Source organism: Serinus canaria, chromosome 4, assembly GCF_022539315.1.
Source record: "Serinus canaria isolate serCan28SL12 chromosome 4, serCan2020, whole genome shotgun sequence".
Classification (NCBI taxonomy): domain Eukaryota; kingdom Metazoa; phylum Chordata; class Aves; order Passeriformes; family Fringillidae; genus Serinus; species Serinus canaria.
The window spans coordinates 56,651,179-56,677,713 of NC_066317.1; the positions used below are offsets into that span (position 1 = coordinate 56,651,179).

Sequence of the window (26,535 nt, forward strand, 5' to 3'; positions counted from 1 at the left end):
TCCTTCATTAAAATAAAAAGACCATCCTTGACTGTCAAGTAGCTACTTCTCATGCAACAGTGACCCCGGTTTGACAGAAGACCACAACGCACACAGGTCAAACATGTAAGCAAGGCTTTTTTAAGCCAAATTTCACTGTTGTCTTAAAGGTAAAATTTAGTTTGTTATGCAACTAGCCGTCTGTATATTACACCTTCTCCATTTTGACTTTACTTAGGATTTAATTTCTAAAGCATTATGCATTCTCATATATGTCTATTTTTGTATGCATTTGTCATGGATTTCACATTTGGTGACTGGTTAGCAGTGTGCTGGCCATCTTTGGTTTGTAGAGGAAATCTTAACCATGAACAATCAAGGGGGCTTAAAAGAACTTTTTAAATGCTAGCTTTTTACTCAAACTTGAATCTATACTACATCACGCCACATTAAGTAGAAGCACACATCACAAAATTGCACAGGGATTACAATATTACATCCAGTCTGCATAAAATTGAATTCCACTACTGACCAGGTCACAAAATGGCTGCACTTTCTAGTCTAAAACTAATTTGCATATTGTACACATGTAGGACATTTTTTTTACTTCAGTCACAATAATGCATGCAAGTTTGTTTTTTGTAAGAAATTTTGTAAATTTGCTCATGCTACCTAGTTTCAAGAGAGCCTTTTTTTGAACATTTGCAATAACTCACCTCTTGTTAATTAATAGTTCTAGTGCATGCATATGGTGTATACAGGTAAGTAAACATGCAATTTTTTCACATTCTAAAACTATGGCAGTTTAGGCCATATTGTGCTGCCTGCATTTAATCTGTAATGCAGTGTGTCTTAAACGTTTCAATCCCGTATTAATAGGTGGCATTACACATAACACCTATATAGCAGCAAAGCTAATACAGCTTGTGATTAAAAATGTTTAAAAATAGCTAATAAATCAGATTATCTTGAGGTATTATTTCTTGCAAGTCAAAATGGAGAGCAAAAAATCAACCCTAATTTTTAGTTTATGTATACACTGAAAATAGCAACAACAATAAAAATAAGCTTTTGTAGCAGACATATTCCATCTTCACTATTTTGCTACCTTTGGTAAATTACTGGGGCAGATCTTGAAGTTAAAAACCCATGTTTAGAAATAAGTGCACGCTTCACCCACTAAATATAGCAGCAGACTGTGTGCCCCTACGCAAAAACATTCTCATATCTAGTTTTAACTTTACATATAAAAATAACTTGGAGAAAATACAAAAAAACATTTTATTTTAACATGAAAATATCACAAAAATTAGTAAGCCTGAGATGTAGGGTTTTGGTGAAAAACAAGAGGCTTGTAGTGTTTTGGCTGCTGATAAAGATGCATGTATTGATAGCTGGGGTGAAAAGCAGAAGAATGCACTTATTTCTTCTGCATGTCAGTATCTTCAAACACAGTAAGCCACATGCACCCTTCTCTCCTTATGTAGATGCTGGTTCACCATGTTTAATTCCAGCGGAAGTGGATCTGACGTGGGCGGTCAGCCCCCTCCTTTACCAATGGCTTATGGAATTCACGTCCTGCACGAGAGTGGATATTTGCCCAACAAAACTCACAGTAATACTGCAGGCAAGTGACATTGGCACAAAAGAAAGGAGCAAACTTCCCACCGCACCGCGCACCCTGGCACTCGTCACACATCTGGTCATCCAACACATATGGCTTTACCTCCACCTGTTGGAGCGAAACAGAAACAATTCCCATCAATAACTGTTTCTTCTTGAAGTTGTATGAAGGCATTCATTTTTCCCTGGTTTAAAAAAGAAGCCGAATAAAGCCCCTGAAATCTGCAGTCAGTCGTATTATCACCTTTATATAACAGAACAGTTATTACTCGTTATCATTTATCACCTTCAGACCCATTCATACTGCAAAACACCTCAAGGCAGATCTTTAGGAGTACTCTGTGCATGTAATAAACAGCAGCATCAAAAACTTCCCCTAATTTACCCTGGGAGAGTGTTCTTTGCAAATGATAGTATGAATGTAAGTGCAGAAGAAAACACAATCACTCAAAGGTCTCCTAACTGGACGTCAACATGACAATTCTACGTGGTTTAGCAAAAAAATAACTGAACATATGAGACTACCCTTAAACATAGAATTTTTTTTTTAAGTACAAGTGTCTGCATGTACTACATTTGTGAGCGAATAAAAGGTACTTTCTGCAAGCTGTAATGCAGATCTTTTAGCAGAGCTGTTCACTGTAAACTCACTCCCTATTTTTAAAATATGGTAAAATTTGGTGCTGCCAATATTAGTAATCTATTAGTTTCTCTTTCTGTGGCTTTGAACTGTATAGGAATTTGTATTCAATACAATTCTGAAAATATTTTTTTAAAGATCATTTTGCAAGTCTACAGACAGCTACAAACACCTGTCTTACACAGCTTCTTTCTCCCAAACTCATCTGACTGCCAGAATGGAAAAGTGGCAGGAGTCCAGTGGTAAATATGCATTATGTCTTTGCATAACTGTACTGCTTCAGACTGCGATCAGACAGGAAGAAGTACTTCATAATAAAACACAAAATGAGTTGACGCAGTCATTAAGGAATGTATTGTTGTATCCCACATTTTCCTCACTGCTGCATGAGATTTTTATCCTTAGATACTAATACTTCAGAAGATTGCCACGTATAGACATTGACTGTACACTCTATACTCAGACAGAATATGCATCAAATACTAAGAACTTTAAAATTATACTTTTCTCAGTGTATTTCCAGAGGAAAAAATTTACACATCCAGCCCCCTGCCCTGAAGTTTTACAGCTGAACAGGCTTCATGTTCTTAGCTTCAGAAGTAAAGGCCATCCTAGAAAAAGCAGAGTAAGTGTCTTCCAGTAATCTAGATTCAGTACGAGCTCTACTTCTTATTTCACTACAATACCTGCCTTATCACCAATTACACTCACACTTTCCAATAAACAGGTACCTTAGCAGTAAGTGTGTTCGTGGCTCAGAATTACTGAAAGCATGAAGCAGCATTTATTTCAAGCTTCAGTGCACTAATGCACCAAGATCAGTACGAAGATGATTTCAAAAATATTAGAGAAGCACTTTGGGGAATGGAAATATTACATGACGTGGATGCAGGCTGCTGGCACATGAAAGTTAACAGTATTTTAATGAATTGTTTGGAGTTGAAGCTCCAAAGAATTGTTTGGAGCTGACCTTTCATGCATGATAAAACAGGATGAGGAGTACTTTGCTGAAGAAAAACATCTGTTAGACAAACTAGACAAACTAAGTATACCTACACTTCAAGAGAAATGGAGAGAAGCTATGAGAACTTAGTTAAGGAAGATGTTAACATCACAGACAATGTTTGTCAAGTGACTGTGGCACTAAGATTTCCAATTAAGGTTGGAAAAGGTATGAGCAAAAAAATGCTATAAATACTTTGAACTGAAGTTCAGAAGGATAAACAGGTGAACTGCAAAATTTAGCAATCGAAAAAGACTTCTACACAGACAAAACTGGTTATGAAAAGAATGTGAAAGGACAGCAGACCTACAGAAACTGGATATAACTGGTATGGAAAGGCAATGCTGAGGTAAAGGGCAGAACGGGCTCCGCCTCGAGGACTTCAGTGAGATACAGACTGTATCACTGTCCTGGCCAACATACACAAAGACCTCAGGTGAAGGCAGTACCCAAAGTAGGACCAGCCAATTACAAAACTAGTGGTTTATAGATTTACACTCACTGCTTGCTCATGTATAAATCAGCAGTACTGATTTCAGAGTATTTTCAGAGCCTGAGAAAGCATTAGTGTAAAAGCTCCATGGAGGCAAAAAAAGTATTTCTGAAAATAGCCTTTTTCATACTTTCAGCTAAGTGATGATGCTCTCTTCTCTATGACTCCTCAGTAATGTAAATAACTAGGCGGTAACAAATATATGTAATTATACAAATAAGGATCAACCTTATGGTTTATTTAAAGAAGATAATTTAAAAAATATAGATTAACCCTCCTCTCAGGTAAACAAAGAAGTTCATAAACCCACCCCATCATGGGACTTAAAGACAAGTTTATTAAAATTGTTAAGATTTGGGACTGTTGTATCTTGCCAGTGAAACACCTCAGGAGTAGCACACATTTTTTAAAATAAGAAAAAATGATGAAAGTAATAAAAATGTGGAAATTCCAAATTTAAGGGAACACTTGAGTCAAGAGATTAATTTTTCACGACTCAGAAAAGCAACACTAAGGAAAGAACATAAATTATTTCAAAAAGAAGCTTTAAGAATTCAGATATTTAAAGAGACAACCTAGACAACCATCTTCCTGCCTTTTTTTCCCTCAACATCTCCACCCCATGAACAGCTATCTTCAGATTCTAACTATGCTTGGTGGGGGCTATTTGGATTGTTTTGCTTCTTGTCTGTGTTTTGGTGGTTTTTTTTTTTTTTTTTTTTGGTAATTTGTGATTGAAGGAATCACTCAGCACTGTTTTTATAAATTAAGTTTCAATGGCTGTAAGTCAAATACTGTGCTTCTCAGATCCAGCTTTGTGTTGGTTTTTCTTTTCCCCCAGCTCCAAGAGGCCTGCGGTGTTCTATCACCAATTAACAACCTACATCCTTTTCTCTGCAAACAGCAAGCAGCACCATTTCAGATGCCTGCTTGGCATCCAAAGAGCCCTTCAGATCTCTGGTACCTATCATAAAAACCCAAAAAACAGCAAAACAATGTATGTGCAACTGCAGCGTTCAAAACCAGGATCATGCCTTCTCTTACAAGGTGGCACTGCCAGTCAACCAGACACCTCTCTACTGCAAAGGACACACTTCCCATGGAAAGAGGAAGACCAAGATAAAAGTCTCCCATGGTTTACAAGGTACAAATCCACATCTCCTAATTTTGAGGGAGACATAATTTGGATTAGAACCAACTCCATGTCTCAATTTTCAAGTCAGGTGACTTCACAGACAAATGCCTGTTAGACAGTTCCTCAAAGAAACTTAATAATACTCAATTCTGAAGCTAAATGACTCATTTAGGATTTGTTTAGAGGAAATTCTGGATTCTGGTCCTTACCCCCATTTTGTCCAAATACTCAAATGCAAGACGATTAACAGTTTCATATCCCCTCACCCAATCCCAAGGCCATTTTTTTTCTGTTACATAAGTATGCAAAAAGCAGTTATAAGTCAACGACAGCTGCAAGTCACAAGGATAGCAATCCCATGACCAAAATGTAGCCATCACATCTAATTTGAAGCCTAGATGACTACCCACATCCACACCCACTCATTCTCTGGGAAGGTCCATGTTTGGGGATTTCAGCTCATAAGGCAAGCAGTATTTGAGACACATACATAAAGCTGAATTACTCTGCCTATTTGAAAGGAGAAAAGCACATGCTGCCTCCTTAGAGCAGACTTCTGTTAACTGTACTACCTTCTTTTTCCTGTGTCTTTGATCTGTAGAGGAGAGTGGACCTTGAACTATTTTACTTACTTGACCCTTCTTCCTGTAAGACCATAGTTTTTTTTATTTTTTTAAGAACACCTATTAATGCCAGACTATCTCTACAGCTCTTGAAATCGAAACTAGTGACCCTTAAAACTGACATAATTTAGATGCCAGTTTTCTTTGCTAGTCTTATACTTCTAATTAGGAGTTATGAAGTTCTCTAGTCTTTTTAATATAAGTTTTACTTTTCCTAGGAATAAGCATCTGTAGCAAATAGAAATATGCATTGGTTAAGTGCTAAGAAGACTTTCAAACAGAAAAAGTAAGACCTTTTGTATTTTAGCTGTTAAGCCTCACCAACTTTCTGAGCACTGACAATTATGGCTGAAATTAAGGGCAGTTTCTAAGTATCAAGCTAATCTGAAGCCAATGAATACAAGAGTTTCTTATGAATGACGGAGGAATTATCACAGTATTTGGTTTCATTAGAACATGGGAGATAAAAAGATTTTCAAGCCCTTTGCCTGTACACAATAAAACCAGGAACTTCAGAATGGGAAGAACATATGGTCCAACATATGTCAAAGGAACAAACTGCTGCTCTGTGGAAACATGTTGTTCGTCTGGGGGCATTCAGGCATACTCCTGAAAGTAGTGGAGTTACATGAATGCTAAAAAAAAAAAATACAGAAGCTGGCTTGAAAGCAAATCATATGCAATGCTACCACACTCTGAGAAGTTTCTTTACAGAGCAAAACTCTGTGTAACTTACTCGTTTATCAATATCGCCATGCTGAAGTTGAACAAACCGAGCACTGATGGCAGCAATGTAACTCTGCTGATTGGAAAAAGCAACACGTCCAGCACCTTTTGGGTATTTCAGCTCAGGGTCAGTGTCAATTCCTGCGTAACAAACTCCCCCGTAGAGACGGTCCATGATCATAGCCAATTCCACTATCAAGAAACAAAACAGCATTTACTCAAACTATTCTTACACTACAAACTTTAAAAACACTAGAAAAGTTAATTTTAATTATTGCTTTTTCAAGAGCCAATGAAACAGTTATAACAAGATTAAAAAGTAGTAAAGAAATAATATCAAATAAGCTATTAATTACTCAGCAGACAGATCTTGCACACTGTAGGTACATAAATCCAAAAACAATGGAATTGTACGTTCTTGATAACATGGAACTAGAACTCCAGGGCAGTTTTCTTCAGAGGATTACAGCAAAAGAGTTTTTGGGCAGGCATTGGAATGTAAGCTGTATAAAATGGATTCTCATGCCACAAATTCCTTGGTTCATATTCTCTGGCTGTCCTAATGCTCTACATCCTACTTGAATTTAAAAATGTAGTTATCATCTTTTAATCAGCCACACAGAACTTGATTATCTCTACAGTGCTATACTTACCATAGATACTGAAGTTCAAAGAAACAAAAATTTCAAATTTTACAGATCAAGTACCTTGGCAATCCTCTGACTGCCAGATTATACTGAATTCAGTTGCAATTCACTGGGGTGGAAAATACTGTTTTTTCAGAATTAGAATCCTCTGTATTAGGCTATAGAGGTGTCAGCAGTCCTTGATGTTCAAAAGTTGTTCGAAGAGCCTCCTTGAGTTTTACTGCTTTGTGAAGTCATTATTCTTATTTCACAATGCCATACAAGTTTCATTTTCTCATACACAGAGCATTTGCGAGCTGAGCATAAGAATGCATCCATTAAATTTATCACAGACATTCAGCACAGTAATATGGAGCACTGGACTGAATTTAAAGAAAAATTAATCTGTACTTGGAACATACTGTGTGTACACTCACTTACAGAGCTTGTATTACAGTCAAAAGTAGAGTCTTAAAAGTAAAATACCAAAAAAGCTTGAGTATTCCAGGTCCAAGATTGAAAAATTTAGAATCCTTTGTATCCCAAATTTGCACTATTACTTGGTTTTCTTACATCTTTCATCTAAAAGTTCATCTTTCTCTAAGCATAAAATTCATTACTAGCTATAAAAGACTAATAAAATCTAGAAGCCATTCTAATAATAAAGGGGATTTGAACCACTGTATGGTTTGCTTCTACTTCCAACATTCACTGCAACCTACCTACTACAAGGCCACCTAAAAAATTGTAAAAGGTTCTGCAGACAATCTGAAAATGCAGACTATCCAGGCTGTACATCAACCATTCCACAGCTACAGAAACATTTATTTTTTCCTTCACACCTCTGGCAAGAGTCTAGAAAGAGTCCTGCAATCTCATATAATGTTGTGCCATAAAAGATAGCGCTAGCTCTCTATTTCTTTCTTTTTCCTCTACGCCTACTTGTTCAAGTACTCTATCACTGGTATTTGTGTGTGCAACCTGACAGCAGCAGAAGAGTAGCTAATGCACAATGACAAGCAGGTACAAATACCACTCCACAGTCATGCAGCAGGGCAGAGATGTTTCCATAGCATTATTTTAAAACCAAACTCTTTGTTTTATGCCTCTTGTGACATAGCTTACACTACAGCTATAAAGAGGTAACACTTTCCAGCAAATCTCAATAATGAATTGTGATTTATGGCCAAACCTAGACAGCAGAAAAATTTAAGAATACATGAATATTGTATTAAAATATGTGGTTAAAACTACCAAGACTGTTCAATTTATATATATATATCTATATCTAGCTACAAAAATTATGCATAGTACAAATTATTTCTAATAATTTCTTACTTTAAAAAATTGCCACAGATTCTACTCACCAGCTCTTAATGGTCTGGGGACTCCTCCAACAAAAATTGTTTTCCGAGGATCAAGTGGTTGCGAACCATCCATCACAAAGTCACTATCACTTAGATTCCAGGGACGGATCTGAACCTATTAAATTGAGAAGGAAAATAGTATCCTGCTTTAGGTTTCACTACAATATGGAAATATGTTCATCAGCCTGTACAAATTGTTAGTCATAACCAAATTACTGTAGCATGTCTAGTTGCTTTGTTTTAATCCTATTAATTCAAAATACTACAATTTTAAAACAATCCAAATGTTCCAGATGTTGAGCTCTGCCAAAGTAGTTTACTTTTGATTTTTTTCATCTTCACAATTTCCAGTGCTGCTTTAGACAGATGGCAGCCATAGCCTGAAGGCTACTGACTGTGTACTTACTGGCTTGTCCTTGATAGTGGGGCTGGAAACACACAGATAGAGCTTTCCATCTTCTTCAATGCAGGCATCAATCAGGGCCTGTACAGAACTCTCTTCTTGGAACAGGAGGAATGCGTAACCTGGAAAAAAAACCAAACCAACTGATTGATTTTCTCTTATCTTTATTTTACAGAATCATCTTTACCACTCATTTTTCCATACAAAAGCAAAAGAAAGTCAAACCAATTCTTTTGTATTAGTAATCTTCTTTAACTATGTACTATATTGCCATAATTAACAGAACTTCCATCTGTAAAGTAATTGTCAGATGAGACTAATAACCAAATAAAAGCAAACATGTCTGCTCTATCATGCACTGTAAGTCTAGGCTACACATCATTCACTGGCTGCAATGGACATTATACAATGAAAATCCGACTTGGCACAAAGAACTAATCTCTGTTCTGGAGATTAGATCAAAGTGTTTTATTACGTAAGTGACCCAGCAAACCTTTCAAACACTACCAAAAAAAAAAGAATTAAAATGCTTATTTAATTCTACATAAAACCAAAGAGAAAAGCAAAGAACCTGACACCTTACTTTCACAGTTACAGTATGAGATACACTGAATTTGTTACTTTACAAATACCCCAATAGCAAAACTAGGGTTGTATACTAAAACAAACTTTAAAGCTACCATAGCTCACATTTCTCTCTGAGATTACTACCAAGTTTAGAATTTTCACACAAAGTTATGTTTTATGACTTTGATGGAGAAGTAAATGCTGAAGCAGCTGTCCTAGAGTGGGCTTGGGAAAAGGGAACATGGATGCTTTACCAAGCCTTTTGGAAATCTTGCTGTATTTCTGAGGAGCTAATTAACCACCAGCTACTTCTTAGTGCAAACAGATGCTGCAGGTCATCAAGGTGAATATGGAGGGTGTATCTTAAAGACCATTAATGGATCAGTGCATTAACAATGTAAGATTTAAGAAACAAATGCACAACTGATTTTAGACATGTAGGAACAAGAATGGGATTTTAAGAAAAAGCTGTAGAGTTTATACTGGTCCTTCCAATAAGTTGTACATTATTTCTTATCCCTGATACCACAGTCCCATCACAGCTACATAAAGAGGACATATGACAGGATTTTATGTATTTTATTTTTATCTTATTTAGTTTCATAAAAAGTATGCCATAGGGAATGTTTGGACTTGGGCTGCAGCATTTTCTTGTAAAGTCTATTCTTCACTGCTGAACTGTAATTTTTAATGATGACCTGTTGTAAGTTAAGTTCAATCAGCAATAATTTAGATTCAAAATCTGTTTTAATGGGGATATATTACAGTATTTATCACAGAATTTAAAATCCACGTATTACCCATGCAAAACTCAGTGAGCGAGGGCATATGCCAACTGGCATGGGTGAGATAAGCTCCATGTAATGTCCTTACTTGGTCAGAAGCACACACACATTCCAGTTTGAATGGAGAGCCCAGTACAAGAATGATGGGAGTGCAAAAACTTGATTAATCAAAGGGAGGGTTAACTGCACATGATGTTGTCTAAGGAATCAGACATACAAAGATTCTCCAGATACTGATTTTTCATCAGTTCTTCTCCTAATGCAGTTCAAAGGTACTGCCACATGGTTCCAGATATACAAGGTTGGTCAGTGCCTCCATATAGTCTACCACCTCTATGTCTGACCTATTAATTGGCTTAACTGCAGCAACTTGCAAAAAGATAGAAAATTCAAGTACAGCAAGTCAAGGAATGATGAAGATTATTACAGATTTCACAGAAAATTCTAAATTGGATGGGACACAAAGATCTCTGAGTCCATCTCTTAAGTGAATAGCCCATATAGGGACTGAATCCACAGCCTGGATTTTTATAAGCACCATGCTCTGACCAACTGAGCTAATCTCAGGGTCACTTCATACTACCACTCCTGACATGGAAAGAAAAGCAATAGAAAAAACATACATTTATACTACTGCCTTCTCAACCTCATCTAAAAATACACGTCTTGGTTTATCCCACTTAATTCAAAGCCTCAGAATGCCCTGTGTCATGAGCTCAGCTGTACTACTCCCCTCTGAAGGAGTAGTACACAGCTCTAGACCTTCAATGATTTACAATGCTCACTAAAGAGATGGACTGGAGCTCTCACATCAGCTAAGTTTGAAAAGCCATGATGATTGAAGAATCCTACCAAATTAAAACTTTTCATGGTATTCATTAAAAGCTTTTTTTTTTTGTATTCATTATTTAAAGAACAAATCAAAAGCAAAGCATTCTGGACTAGATTCATGCTAACATGATTTTCTTGGCAAGGAAAAATTATTTATTTCAAAGTAATATGAAAGTTTACCAGAGGGAGAAAACATGCTTCTTGTTATGCATATTCTGTGTAGAAATCAGAGAGCAGCTTTAAGTTTTATCAGCCTCCAGCTAATTCCTGTTACTAATGCCTTAGAGGAGGAGTCAAGAAAATCAGTGCAAGGTAGCATGGCATTGCCCATGTAGTGCCATGCCAGTGACTGCAGTGGTATTTTGTGTTGGGGCTGGTTCCTCCACTGTCCTAACAGACTCTCCACAGTCTGAGGGCACTAAATGGCCTCAGTACAGTGCTTGACTAGAGACTGCTGCACCTTAACTTAAATCATAAAGAATCTGTCCAAGCTGCAGGTTAACACAGAAATGGATCTACATAACACATCTTTCAGTTTTTCCTTTAGTCACCTTTGATGGAGAATAAACTCCAAAACACATGTAAGATGAAAAATGTGGTGCTGCACTATATTTGTGAGACCCATGTATCTAGTCTTTTAGATATCCTCAGCCTAGGTAAATGAACCAAGCTCAATGTGCTTATGTTACAGTGACCTGAATTGCCCTCTATACTTCACTGGCTGTACTGGCCAGATTCACATTGTTAAAGGAAGCTTAGACACTAATCACACATGAAGATACCTACAGTTACTTGCCTGAATCCTGAGTTTGATCCTATCCAGTCTGATCAAAGTAGAGATAGCAAGTTCAACAGAACTTGTATGGATCTGGGGTTTTGCTTCTGAAATTAGAAGCAGAACATTTCCAACTTGAGATTTTCAGCTAGTCAGCTCTGAATTAGCAATTGGGAACCTTGAAGAAAGAAGTTACTGCACAACTGTTGTCATACAAGGCAGCAGAAACAACCAGTTAGAATAAGGCTGGGGACATTGTCCCGTTTAAATCAGATTATCCTCTGAGACAGCCTATAAATAGTACAGAGGTCACAAACAACTGGATGTATTTTGGAAGACATTTTTTGAATTTCCATATCTTTATGGCACCATTTCTTTGTGAACTTCATTATCAGAAGGAGGAGTCCTCAACCCAGCAAGTTACTTTGGACATGTGTATTGTTTCACAAATAAGTGTATTTGCCAACTACGTAATAACATGAGTTATGATAAACAGTGGCAAGTCAGAAAGGAAGGAATTCTGCATCACAGTTGGCAGATCACTGTTACAGACTTTGTACTTTGAGCTCAACTGAGGGTTTTTTTCAGAACAGAGCTTCCTTGTAAAATCAGGGTAAAGTTGTAAAAATTCCTGTTATGTTTCGATCTAATTTTGTGGTGAACCAACACAAAATGTAATTAGTTAAGAACAAGCAGTTGGTGTTTCTCAGGAGGCAGCCAGCCTTGATGGATCAAGACACTTTCTGAATTTCTTTCAGCAAGGAAACACTTATTATGAACTTGGCCTTCCCTCAGGACCTTCTGTAAGCAGAGAGCTTGGAAGGAAGCACAGTCTGGAAAACTAAACAGTAACAAAAAAACCCAAAAAACCAATACAAAACAAAACAGGCTTCATCTCTCCACCACAGAGAAGACTTACATTAATTAGTCCAGAATGGCCTAATTCTGAGATGTCTTTAGAAAGCAATACTATAGCAAATCTCTAATGAAACTGAACAAAGAAAAATATAGACACTGAATTAATTTCATGTAGAGTGACAACTTAGAAAATGGAGACTGAAAATGATATAAAAAAACATTAATTCCCTAAACTAATACAGTACATATTTCTCAACTGGTAATTACTGATTGATCTCAAAGCTTTTTTGTGCCTATCCTTAGCCCTTTCAGACATCTTATTAATGTACGTATACATGGTTCTTGGATGTTCACACAAGTAATACCAATGAAAGACGATTTTTAATTAAATTCTTCTGCAAAATAATTATGGGTCACATGTATTGCTTTGAACAAAAGAGATATGCACACAGTAGCACTCAGCAGTTGTATGTTTCCAGAGTATTTACAAAGAGAAATTGACACTGTATTTTAAATGTGTCAGGCTACACACAAAAAATACTGAATAATGCAGCAAACTAAAAATTAGGCTGAAGTGTTAAGATAGAACGCTAAATGCTTTTATTTTTCAAGTAAGGATCAGTTAACCATGGGAAATCAAGTTGGCACTTGGGTTGCAAATATTTCCTGAATTAATTAGATCAATACACTGAAGTTATTCTATTTGTATTCTCTGCCTTTAAGAAGCTCTACCCAAAACACAGTTTGGGTTTTTTTCTTACTACAATTATAGACAACCCAACTATATGAAATCATATAAAAAAGCTTTATCAAATAAGGAAGTCTGAAAATACATCCTTAAGATGTTCAGATGCTGAGGTAGTCCTATCTCCTTGGAAACAAATGCCAGAATCCATTCCTTTCAGGTAGGAATATATTACATCTTCTGTCTTCTATATATTCATCACAGACTCGGTGAGATGCATCTTCTTCAAAGAGTTCCTTGGGAATTTCTCTTGGTAATTTATGAAGAGAGATGCAGTCTAAGATAATCAAATTTAACTAGACAGTAGCTTTGTGGGCTGGGCTGACAATCAAAAAAGCCTAAGTCTCTTTGTTTGTCTTAGAATTTCTATGTGGCATTCACAAATGCTATTCAAATGCTTTCAATTCCAATTCCCACTCTTTAGAGGGCCCATTGGGGATAATAATCCTGTCTTTCCCCCAGCACAGATGCACAGATAAATAAAGAATCAGTTTACAAAAGAAATATACCTACATTTGTCACCTCCACAGAAGAAATGAATTTCTGCATTCTCTACAAAATCAGTAATTCCTGCATTGCTTTCATGTCTGGATCACACTTCTGCATTTTATATGTAACAATACATGACTGTACATGTACAGAGATATCCTATGTGACTTAATTACTTGATCTACAGAATGGTTTTTCCAACACTTTGTAAATAATAGTAAAAAATCTAATCTAACAGCAATCATTAGGATATGAACTTATATATAATATATATAAAACTTATATATAATATATATATAAACTTATATATAATATATTTCTATTAAATATTAAAAAAAAAAATCCATATTTAACGAAAAGATTGGAGCTTCAACAGGAAGTTCATATCCTAAAAGTGAAAGATGCATATTTTATTATTTTGACCAGATAAGAAAATGCATCCTTCTGCATCCTGCCTTTACCTTCTTAGGAAAATATTTATCTAAGATTTTGTCTTAAAAAATTTGATCAAATTTCAGTTTTGGAAACTAGACAGAAATACAAATACAGAAGTGATTATCAATGATGCATACAACTACAGAGCGTTGACCTGATCAGGGTCAGTAACAAAATAACAGATTTTAGACTCAGTCTGTAAAGGAACCATACCTGGACCTTCACTGAACCCACATATTTAAGTGTTCACAGGGACTCTACATTATACCCTTTGGAAACAGATGAGAGAGTTTCCCAGAGCAAGATATGCACTCAGTAACAGGTCAAAACCTTCTAACTCTCTTACCTTTTGGTGGAAAATAGGACTTGCTCTCTGCTTTGTGAGGCCAGTCTACTACCAAGGGCCCAAATCGTCTGAAGCTGGCAGTAATTTCATCTAAAAACACGTAAAATAGTTGCAATTAAAGGAAATGACACAACTCAATGAAAAAATGCTATCAAGCAAAGACCTTTGCTTCTAGCAAAGACTAACATTTCATGAGAAGAAAAACAAACCAAAATTTGCAATTTTCATAAACAAATGACTTAAATGGATGCATCTTCCAGAGTGTTAATTTTTATACAACGTATTTCTGGTGATTTTAATCTTACATTTGTTTTTTATTGCTTAAAACCAGCAGCATTTCAGAAGCATATGGGCAACTAAAGCCATTCGTGGAAACTTGTGTAGTACTTCCCTAAATTCAAATCAGAATCTGGTTTGAATGAAATCAAATAAATTACTGCTTAGTGATGTACAGTTCAGAGCTTTGTAAGGAGATATTTATATACCAAGTAACACCACAATTAACATGCTAACAGTTTCCTATACATAGGAAATATATACAGGATATCTGCCCTATAGCAAACACTACGCATGGATCAGAGACAGAAATTTAAAATTGTCTATTTAAAGATGCTTCCAACAACCATGAATAGCTTTGCTACAAGATCTACTATGCTCCTTGCACAACTTTCTGAGTTCTTTCTAACCCAGCCACACCTACATGTCAGTGACTGGAAAAGCCTTGGCCATGGGTTAAAAATACTCTAAACTATAAAAAAGCAGCAACTCAAACACAAATATGATCAATTTCTTTCAGTCATGTCCTGCATCATCATATAAACAGGGATGTTTTTGTTTAGCATTAGTATTACAGGCAACTGTGCTGAAGCATATCAAAATAAATCCCTTAGTAGATTATAGGAGCATCTCAATGAAAATGGACCCAAAATCTGGTCTTTCCATGTTTGAAAGTTAATTAAAGACAGTCAGCTTATTTGATTTGCATGTTATTCAAGGATTACCACGAACCTCCTAACAGCACTTCCATTTACATTAGAAAGTTAACATGCAATTTACATTTATCTGCAACGGAGAAACCTCATATTAAACAGCACAATTCCTTCAAATCACCACTGGTGTACAAAGCAATTTCAGCTGGCTAACAATCCGAGTTTCTGTAGCCGAGTCTCTGTTCAATGCATCAAGAGTGCTCTGCCTCTTGACCCTGCTCTGCCTAAGTTTCTCTATTTCTCATCAGGAATAACTTTACCCTTTCTATATCACTGCTGAGATCTTCAGGTAATAGTAAAATAGAATACAAAATTCATTTACGAATGGAAATTTCCTATTGCTACAGAACAAAGCAGGCTCAGATAGAAGAGGGCTAAGATGTGTTTGAAAGGAATATGCTGGATAAGCAGGAGCACGCACTCCAGGCATTACATGCAACTCTAATCTGCAAGTGCAGAATCAGAAACAACTGCACCATCCCAAAACCAAAAAAGATGATACTAAGCTCAACACACCCATCAACATACATAAAGAACATGAAGTTACAGCCTTTTGCACAACATTATTTTGATGACAGGCTTTTTTTTACTACAAAGTCAGGTTTTTCATGACCTGTTTTTGTTTCTCCCTCCAAACATAGTCTGCTCAGTTTTCAGGCAGCTCACCTTCATCAATATCTGGTGGAAGACCTCCAACGAACACTTTCCGAGAAAAACGCTCAATTCGTTCTCCGTTCTGATGAGCTGAATAGCAGGTAGGGGAATTCAAGACTCCAACTTGATCACTGTGACCATCATCCAGCAAGCCATCATCTATTGGGAAGAGGGAAGAACGGCCTTAAAAAGAAAAGATAATAATGTACATTAAAATAATTTTGTGGCAGTACATGATTTTGCAATTTTAGGGAATGGGGAATAGCAGTCTGGAGAGTCAAAATGAAAACACCAAGATATTAGAAAAGTTGACATTAGTTTAAAGAAAAATTAGAAGAATGAAAAAATGTGTTAAACTTCAAAATGGAATTTCAAGATCGCAAGCTGATACCACTTTAAGTGTATACTTCATATTACATTATATGGTAGTTGCTCTGCTGCATCCAGTAGAGAAGTGGTAATTTTATTTTAATTAAAGGGTCTTATTTATGAAAACAAAATACTACAGATTGCTTGAGTTTTGTTAGTCTCCCTTTGGTTTAGCTTCAGTTTAAAATGATAACTTCCTCTACCTGAGAAGTGAGTCTAAACCCCCTTAAATTTTAATTGAACAGGGAAACAAACCACTATCACAAGTTTCAAACATGTATTTCTAAAGGTAGCTGGTAACATATGAATATACGCAATTTCTAAGAAAGAAAAAGAGAATTTTAGTAAATGTGTAAAATGTAACACTTGAAAAATGAGTCACAATGCTGATTTATTCTTCTCACTCTCGATTTACTACAGTTTTGGAGGGAAGCCTTGTGGCAGTTCCTAACATGTAGTAAACTCCAGTGAGTTTACTGTTACCCTGAAAAGCAAGTGTAAAATCCGAGAAGTTCACAGGATGGCTTTGCAAATGCAATCTGACCCAAACAGACACTTGGAGTGCAGAGGGAAGTGAAAATATGGTAATTCTGTCCCACACATTTTTTCCCCATTTCATATTTACAAATTTTGTACAACTCTGAACAAAAAAACAATTCAGAAGACCGGGATATTCATCTTGGCATATTTAATCTTTTATTGCTTTAGTCAGCAACATTAAGATTAATGATAGCTTCAAATTCAGAAGTCAGTCTTTTAATTGCAAAAAGCCTCAAAAGAAAGACTTTGTGAAGCAAAACAAACGATCCACATCACCATTTCTTCTGAAATGCCATTTTCCCCTGTTTGCCACTCTTTAAAAAAAAAAAAAATCATTAATTAATTCAACTACTTTCCCAAAAGAAGCAAGAAAGCCAAATCAAAAAACAACCTAGCACACTTTTGGGAAGCAAGCTAGTTTTCATTTTAAATAGACAACTTCTTCCAGATTCACCCATAGTCAGGACCAGTAGGTCCCTGACAGGTGAGTCCACAGTACCTTGGCTGTGAGCAATACTGCAGTCATTAATTCTCCAGCTCAGGAGAACATTAGCAGTAAACCCTGGTAGGAATACCAGCAGACCCAATAATGACCAGCTGGGGGTGTGAGCAGTATGAAAGCCCTTAATTTCCAGAAGACCACCTCAGAATAAGGTGGTTAAAAGACAAGCGTGGAAAACAGACAGCAAATATTATGACAAACGACTTAGGTTATGGTAATGCCTATTGACACTGATGTGGTATCTCAACAAAAAAACTGAATGAAAGCACAGGATGATATAAAACAAATAATATCATGAAGCACAAGGAGCACAAAATTAAAAGCAGAACTGCAGCACTATATCACGTAACAAAGAATGATAACTACATCATTTTTATGGTGGCATATCTCTGTCTTCAGCAGACAGCCAATGAAGAGGAGTACAGAAATGCAGGAAGCTATAGTAAGCTCCTCCTTTCCATTAGGATTGGTGATAGGCGTGTTTGAGAATGACTAGTGGGGAGCAAGAGATGCTTGGTCTCCTAAGACACATTAAACAGGACTGCAGCACATAGCAGAGTTGCCTGAGAAAGAGGAAGCACATAGCTTGTCCTCAGTGGGACAGAAAAGTGAGCAAGCAATGGAGACACATGGCTAACATAGCTGGATAAAGCAGGCAAGAAGATTCCTCTTGTATATCAACTATATAGGCATGAGAGGAGCAAGATTCAATTTATGACTGTAGCAGCTGCATACTATAGATTTGAATTTCAGTTATGAAGACAAGTAAGAATGATCAAATCTTTAAGATGTATGTGAACAAGTGGTAAGATTTGGTTGCACGACCAAGAAAGTTAGATGCAATGAATTTCTGAATTACTAAAGTGAATGATGGAAAAGCTGGAGCAGTTACCATAATGACAGTGACAGGAAGAAGTGCATAATGGAAGAAATAGGACTCATATTGCAGGAACCTGCAGGTAACTGAAAGTGGAAATTTTAAGACATTCCACTAATGGAGGAGAGCTGAAAGTGGAAATTTTAAGACATTCCACTAATGGAGGAGAGTTAGTCTCAATATCTTAAATCTAAAATTACTGTAATTTAGCTTGGTTTTTAGGAAGTGCTTCTTAGACAATAAAACTTACAATACAGACAAGTATATAACGGGTAAAACAGTCTTAGAATAACCCTCAGAATAATTTATTTGTACCCACAGACCCATGTTAAATCTATGAACAATGTGAGAATTGTTCTTTACAAATACAACCAGCAGAACATGTTCTGAAGTGACACCAGAGAGCTCAGTTTAACTTTAATGTGGGTAAAGTTTTGCCAAAAGCACTGTAGCTCCTCTGAGAGCTAAGGTGACATGGAGGACAATAGATAAACACTTTCAGAGTAACATGGTCTTTATGACTCCTATTACTTTCTTCTCCATCCTCTTCACTTCTAAATGTCTCTCAGATAAAGAAAGCAAAAAGATAATTTGCTTTTCCATTTCAACAGGCTTTCACAATTCTCCTGATGACTATGAATAAAAAGGATTGGCCCTTCTAAACACTTGTTTTTGTTTTATGACAGCAAAAAATTAAGCAGAATCTGGCAGGAATTGTCAGAATGATTGCAATAACTGTTACATCCACTGGCCATGATCTACCACATCATCCCTCTCCAGATTATGGTTACCAAGCACTAGGTTATGAACCAATGCAGAGACCAAGACAGACACATGAACTGATGTGTATGTGGTGAATACTAGAAGCTACCAAAGACCTTGGCAGTTTGTTCTTGCATGTTTTACATGGCCTTTTTAACAACTTCATGTCACATCCTAGCACAGCTAAACTGGTAAAGCTTTTCAAGGTTAGTGAGCACATATTGGCTTATACTATGAAGATTGTTTACTACTTCTAAGAGCAATTTACTAGATTTCCTGTTAAGTTTAGAAAGGCTTTTTGCTTTTACTCTGTACACTACCGCTTCTACAGAAGCAAAAGGAGTTAGAAGGACAACTAGCAAATTGTATACCTTTTTGAAGGGGGTAATGACTGCAAGCAGTAGCCATTAGCATGAACTAAATCATGATTAGAACTGCAGTTTTTAACTGATTAAAGGATTTTCAATTCAGACTCTAGCAGAACAACAATCATAACAATCCAGACTGTACCCCTCCTTCCCTCACACCCTCCCATCCTCCCCAAACTAAGATAACATGCAGATAAGAAATTACAATAAATAATCTGGATTAATTAATCATAACAATCAGTAACGGATCAGAATTAATTGAACTGTAACAAACAGAATGAATTACCTCGTCTTCGCCCATAACTCCTCGCTGCATGCAAACAAAGGACAAATTGTAAAATGTCAAATAACTGTATCATGCCTACAGACTAAAATATTTAAGATACAAAGAACCACGTGGGTAAGCAGTAAGTAAAAATCTGCTTTATCAGTATCACTTGGTACTGATAATTGTAGATGAAAATGCATTAAAATCTCACATAAACACCATTTTATTTTACTACTAAATTGATGTTAGCACCAGCTGTAAGTAAAATTCTTTCAAATATTTCAATGTCTTTAAACTTGATCTTCACTTCATGTTAATTATGGACAAATTAATAATGGGAATTTTGCAATTCAGCCTCAAAATGTGATTTGTATCTTACACAAGTGCCTAAATAACACACATATGGTATTGAAACTGTAAAAAGGAAAATACTACTGTAAAAAGCATGTAGCAAGTGTTAAATTAATCAGAGACACATCCTGGTCCACATGGAACAGTTTGTACAGTCCTTTGCAGTGACAATGCAAATGCTGTAAGCCGTGACCTTCCTTTTTCATGAAAAGACCTAGCAGAAAATTAACCGCAAGGTTTTGTTTGAAACAAAAGATGCCTTGTACTAGCAAACGAAATCAGGGCACAAGTCACAAGAAACAGCATTGTATCAAAAACACTGCACAAAGGCAAAGCAACAATTTCACAGAGACTGCAAGTAAATCCAAGATTTTCCTAACTTTTGAGTTTTGCAAGATTCTTAAAGAGATCAGGCTTGCAGCTACCATTCAGAAGACCATACTAATTGCTTCTCTGCCTGAAGGCTAAGAAACTAAAAATAGACAGATTACTAATACAGAAACTATTAAGCTTTGTGCAATTTCTTAGTTACATTTCCACAAAGTATTTTCTATTCCTGTTTAACAGACTCAGTATCTGAGAAAAATTACTTCAACCATTACACAGTGGCATTAAGTATCCAAATAGATGTTACTATTAACCATAAGATCATAGCAACATTTAGGAACAGACTGCTGTGTCTTGGCATTATGGTTTTGATTTTACGAGGCCTCTATACTTACAAGTCTCCTAAAAGCAACTGTTGTTCTGGGCCACTGAAATACATATAGACTCAAAATCACTGATTCATAAATGTCATTCATTGTTCCATTCTCATATTATGAAATACTTATTTCCTGGCACCTCCTATTTGATTAGGGGTTTTCAAAAATTTTATTAGATATAGTATTTTTTCGCTTTGTTATCTTGATCCCTTCTGACTAGAAATTCACTGGATTGCTTATTGAACTCTAAAAAAAAATCTTGCTTGTTTTTTCTCCCTTAGACAAGTTATTTTTGCACAACAGTCATCATCTTTCTATTCAATATGCACTGAACTTGCTTTCAGATTTATTCTCTCTCACCTATTCTCTTCAATAATAATTATTTCAGTTTTTGTTTAAAGGTTTCCAGATTCTTAACATTGCTACTGGAAAGACAAAATAGAAAAAAACTACTTTCTGAAAGAGACCCAGGTATCTAAACAAGTGGAAACACCTTAATTCAGATTTCCAACATCAAAACAGCTTCCACAAAACCGCATATTCTTCTGTGTGATCAGCTCTCTCACTAGGTGCTGGGGAGACTGATGCTGAGCTTCAGACGTGTTTTATCCCTGAAGCCAGGCCCTCAGAAGAAGACACGCAGTTCTGTGTCAGTGCTGCAGCATGTACAAATCTCTGACTCCTGGCCAAAGTGACTCCCACACAGCATTAGCAGTAGTGTCACTAAGCCCTCGCCTAGCCCACACATGCCTTTTTTTTTTTTTTTTTAATAAATTCCATCCACAAATAAAACTAGAGTAAGCTGGGAAAATTCAAGGGCAGCCCATCTACAACAATGTCTGCAGTGCTGTGTCCTCTCTCAAAGGATAATACAGTGATGCATACTAATATTCATCCTTCGGCCCAAGTGTCAGGATACTGCTTTGCTTCTCTTCCACCCCCTTCAGCCCACCAAACCAGCTCAGCTATTTTCTTACATTTTTGTAGTTAAGACAAGTTGATATGCAGAAAAATATTTTGTTACAGAACAACTGAAGTTTTCTTCTTTGTGCATTCAAAAAAAGGAAACTAATTTTAAGGAACAACAAAAAAGAGTTACTAAAATGTTAAAAAAACCCCAATGCAGTTAAAACAGTAGATGGTGCAGTATTTTATATATATGGAAATTGCAACAATGTACCAAAGTTATCTGTGTATTTCTTGCTTTAGCAAAACAATGAAATCAGGGAAAACGGGAGAAAAACTCTACCTGATGTTGTCACATCATTTACTTTACTTGTATGGCAAACCTTCCTCCCTAAAATTCATGTCTTGCTCATTTAGAGCGCAAACTAGTGTGGGCAGGGATTTAGTGCTACTTTGCATCTAGAAAAATGCAGTTTTTCTGTATTTATTAAAATAATATGCATATAATGTTTTCCACCCTACAGAGCACGCATGCTTACAGAGCATGGCAGCTGTATAAATATAGTTAATTACAGGTTTACCTATACATCAAGACTATACAGATGTATTTAACATACACATAATCAGTGCACATGTTTATACATAAATAATTGCAGGGAAGACAGCTCTTTTGGAAAAGGCCAGACACTGAAGGCAAATAATTGATTTACAGCAACAAAAAAGGAGAGATTAAACTGTTTGCTTTAACTTGTCCAAATACTAATTCATACAGAAATTTGTCTTTTATTTTATAAAACTGGATATTTTAATCAGCCAGTGACTTGGAAAGATTTCTAATGAGCAAAAATGCATGAAAGACACTTCCATTATAAAAAAAAAAACAATAAGGCAACACATACAAGAAGCACAATGATGCCCAAGAAACTGAAATCCACTAACACTGGAACCTTCCAAAATTAAGAGTGCTGTATATACAACAAAGACATTCCCTTTTAGCGAAAACCTTCTTTTTCTATATCCCTGAAGTTGCATGCTAATACAGCTTACACCCATCAGAAAAATTAAAATCCCCTTTTCTGCAATGTAAATCAGGTCACAGATTTAAGACATAAGTAAATATATTTGCTGTGCTTACTTATCTAACATCAAGACAATAGATCTGTATGTTATGTGAGCAATGCTGCCACAAAGATACCAAATGTATGGTTTAATTTTATTCAGACACATATTTCAAATACACAACCAGAGATCAAATATACACATATTTCAAGAATTCAGCTGAATGACTAAGCTGAATTAAAAATACTATGTTGTGTACCAGGAAAAACTACCAGGCAAACTTCCTACAAAGATAAAATACTATTTGTCACTAACATTGCGACATAATGATCAAATAGCGACAGAGACATGACGAAGCCTTTCTCATTAATAACTGCAATTTAAACAAATCTATAAACAACTACAACAATAATTTCCCAAGAGTCTAGACAAAAGGAGGTAGATGCCTAATTCCCACTTCATTCTATTGGATTTGGGCAACCAAATTCCATTTAAATTTCTTTAGAAATAACATCTTCATAGATTTTAAGGCTGAAAGACATCATTATGACCTTTCAAACTGGGCATGCCTGTAAGACTACAAAAGTTTATTCAGCAATTCCTGTATAGGAAATTTAGTAATTTCTGACTGAAGTGCTTTCTTTAGAAGCACAACCAGTTACAGTATTTGTAAGAAGTCTAATACGCCCTTGATAAACTAATCAAATGGGGAATTATGTTTCAACAGCAACTGAAAAAAATTCAATGCTTTATAACAAGAGAAAGTGGGGGAAACCCCATAATGGGAAAAACCACCCTATATGCCAACAAACTTGACTCTTGCATTATTACTTGCTTCAAAAATGTTCTTTCTAAGCTGAGAAAGCTACAGTCAGGTATACACATTCCAAAGTATCTTTTTTTTGACTTTTGAGAGATAACGGTCATTAAAAATGCATTACTTTTTTTTACACCTTAAACTGAAACAGATACATAATTATACATAATTTATTAAAACACATAAATCAGGTTTCCTTTAGTTCATTTCATTAATTTAAAAAATGAAAACTGTAAGTATTAATATTAGGTACAGTTCAGTAAGTACATTTTAAATGAGTTGAAAAAAAAAAAATCTATCACTTACAAAGAGAAAAACTACCCAATGAAAAGTTTTATTTAGAAGTGCTTAGTCATAAAAGGGCTGCACAGTTTCAGCCTGGGTCATGTTAGAACCTTTCTGGAATCCAGAGATACCAGTTCACTAAAATGAATCTCACTAAAATTCAGAGAGGGTCAGTGTTAAGTATTAGTCCATGCATAAAGGGCAGAGGGTGTTTAAAAACATTTGTGATTTGCTTTCATGAAGGTCTGGTATTCCTGCTCTTCCTCATAGCTACTATAGTACTTACTGAGAAATTAAGGGATAAATGTGGAGTTTTTCAATCAACTCTTCTTTTCCCAAATCTCGTCCCAAGGCACCAGTTACAGGGACAGAGGGAAATGTCAGCTTGAACTCACTTAAGTGGAGAAGGAAATTGAAGTTTACAAGTTTTTCAACAGGTGTTCAAACCATAATTCTCATTACTGCACATTTGGAGGAAGTCCCTTAATTCTTGCTAAGAAAGAAAGGTTGTGCAGAGTCTGAGTAGCTGGAGCTTCCCAAAAGCTGTTTCCAGTGCTTCTGTTCTTGAGCTACAAGAAGCTGCAGTTAAGACACGCCATCCTGCAGGGGGTCTGAAGAATGTTCTTTACTGCCCTGGCCTGCACTAACACCTACATCGGACTCCAGCTATGTGGTAGAGACTAGGTGTCTACACAACAAGGCTCTGAACTAAATTCTAAAGGGCATAATTTAAAAAATTAGGTGTTGCAGCACCTTTCAGATACTTAAACTGTTATTTTTATCTCACTTACTGAAGGCTGAAAATAATATTGCAGCTTTTAAAGGGACAGCAGTCACACTAAGTGCTACCTTTCAAAGTACAAGAGAAACCACACAGCCATTAAAAGCAAGATATTTTTCAGTGCATGTTCTAGCCTTGTGGTAAGATTTTAGAATAGACTGGTACTACTGTGCCAGTGCTATGATTACAACATACTACTGTCTCCAGTGCTCATGATTACAACATACCCCTTCTTTCCTAGATATTCCACGGAGTAACAATAGTTCCCAAGTGCTTTTTTAGCATGCAAAACTCTAAAGAGAGACGTTCACCATTCTAAGTAAAATTAAAGAAATTAAAATATTAATTTCTTACAGCCACCTCACTGAAATACTTCAGTTTCTCTTCATACTTTCCCATCTAACACCTCCTTGTACAGTGGCAGACAATGACAATTGCACATAAACCACCTGAACAAACCAGTTTGCAGAACAGGTCTTAAAGTTGCAGTTAAATACAGAAAGTAAAATGTTGTAAATGTTGCAACATCAAGCACATTGTTATTCAGTGTAGAGGAATCAATATAGTGTTGGCTAAACACTGATTTTATTTTTGTAGTTAAGTACCTATTTTTTCTTTTCAAGAAACTCCATTATCCTAGAGTTACCTATTCAATACCAAAAGATGTACTTCTTCAAATAGCTATTGTGCAGTATTTTCCTTTACTGTGCATAAAGGTAAATCTTAATTTCCTTTAAATTTTAAACACTTGCTCAGTATTATGCAGGGAAAATAGATATTTGTTTGCATTTTATATTCATTTGCAGAAGTGTAAATGACTATGCAGAATGGGTAAGGCAATTACAACAGCAAAAAACCCCCTCCATGTAATTTCAAATTTCAAACATGTTCAAAAAACATGTTCTGGCCATATTTCTTTATTAAGAGATCTTTACTGTTAAAACTTAGACTCATCAAGTGAATGACAAAAGTGTACTTCGTGTACAACAGCTTCTGCGTCTTCTAATCTAGAAAAGCTGTGGCACTGCAGCTCTAATTTTTCCCAATGCAGAAAACACTTATGTGCAAAACCCCTGATTTATTATTGACTTAGATGGATTACCAAGCTGTGCTTCCTTCTTTAGCCTTGAACAAAGGCTAAAGTTCATGCCTTCACTGAGTAGCAGATGTTCATGAAGTCTGACCTACTGGGAGAGGAACATGAACATGAACTCTAACTTCAGCATATTTCATGGTTAGACACGTGCTTGACAAAAGCCACTTTCAAAAACCCCAGCAAAAATAAAATGTTATTTCACATGAGTTTAATACAAAGTGTCTAGTTCACTCTTTATTTACCCAATACAGAAAAACATGTGTTTCTGGCCTTCTTATTTTTCAAATTCCTGTTTCAGCATAATAGATTTCCTACAGCTCTTTGGAAAACACACTCCTTGATTGCTTGAGAGCAAAACAGAATAGTGCATCATTATGAGCATTTCAGATTTCCAATAAGCTCGATATAACGAAAGTCTGTTGCAAGATTAGCTCTTGCCATTCAAATCTAAGAAATGGCAACAGTCCCATCAGTGTTGAAGACCAGAGGCAAGTAATTCAGTAACAGAATAGAACAGTATAATTTTATACCAACATGTCAGATTTAAGCTAAGCTAGAGATAATTAGAAACTGTTATAAGATTAGAACTTACCATTTAACATCAGAAGATTGTCAGTCCCTGGATGTGGATAACTCAAGCGACCTTAAAAGAAAACAAAAACCAAAGAACAAAACAAATGCAGAGGTTTTAGCTATTATTTAGCTAGAAAAAATAATGAAAAATCACTGCTTAGAATTTGCCTAAGGGAAATAAAGAG

At 36.0% G+C, this 26,535-nt stretch overlaps 1 protein-coding gene across 2 annotated transcripts in view; it reads right to left on the reverse strand.

Moving 5' to 3' along the window:
• CPEB2 (cytoplasmic polyadenylation element binding protein 2) overlaps positions 1-26,535 on the reverse strand; it is a 51,379-nt gene that overhangs the window by 2,254 nt on the left and 22,590 nt on the right. The window contains exons 4-11 of one of the 2 annotated variants that reach the window (XM_030238777.2): positions 26,370-26,420; positions 19,797-19,820; positions 16,105-16,275; positions 14,450-14,539; positions 8,622-8,740; positions 8,216-8,330; positions 6,233-6,414; positions 1-1,711 (exon numbers count right to left, since the gene is read on the reverse strand). The exon at positions 1-1,711 is cut by the window's left edge and continues 2,254 nt beyond it. In XM_030238777.2, coding sequence (XP_030094637.2) covers positions 1,484-1,711; positions 6,233-6,414; positions 8,216-8,330; positions 8,622-8,740; positions 14,450-14,539; positions 16,105-16,275; positions 19,797-19,820; positions 26,370-26,420 — 980 coding nt within the window. In that variant the 3' untranslated portion in view covers positions 1-1,483. The remainder of the gene's footprint in view (positions 1,712-6,232; positions 6,415-8,215; positions 8,331-8,621; positions 8,741-14,449; positions 14,540-16,104; positions 16,276-19,796; positions 19,821-26,369; positions 26,421-26,535) is intronic. The other variant, XM_050973419.1, reaches the window with a different exon arrangement.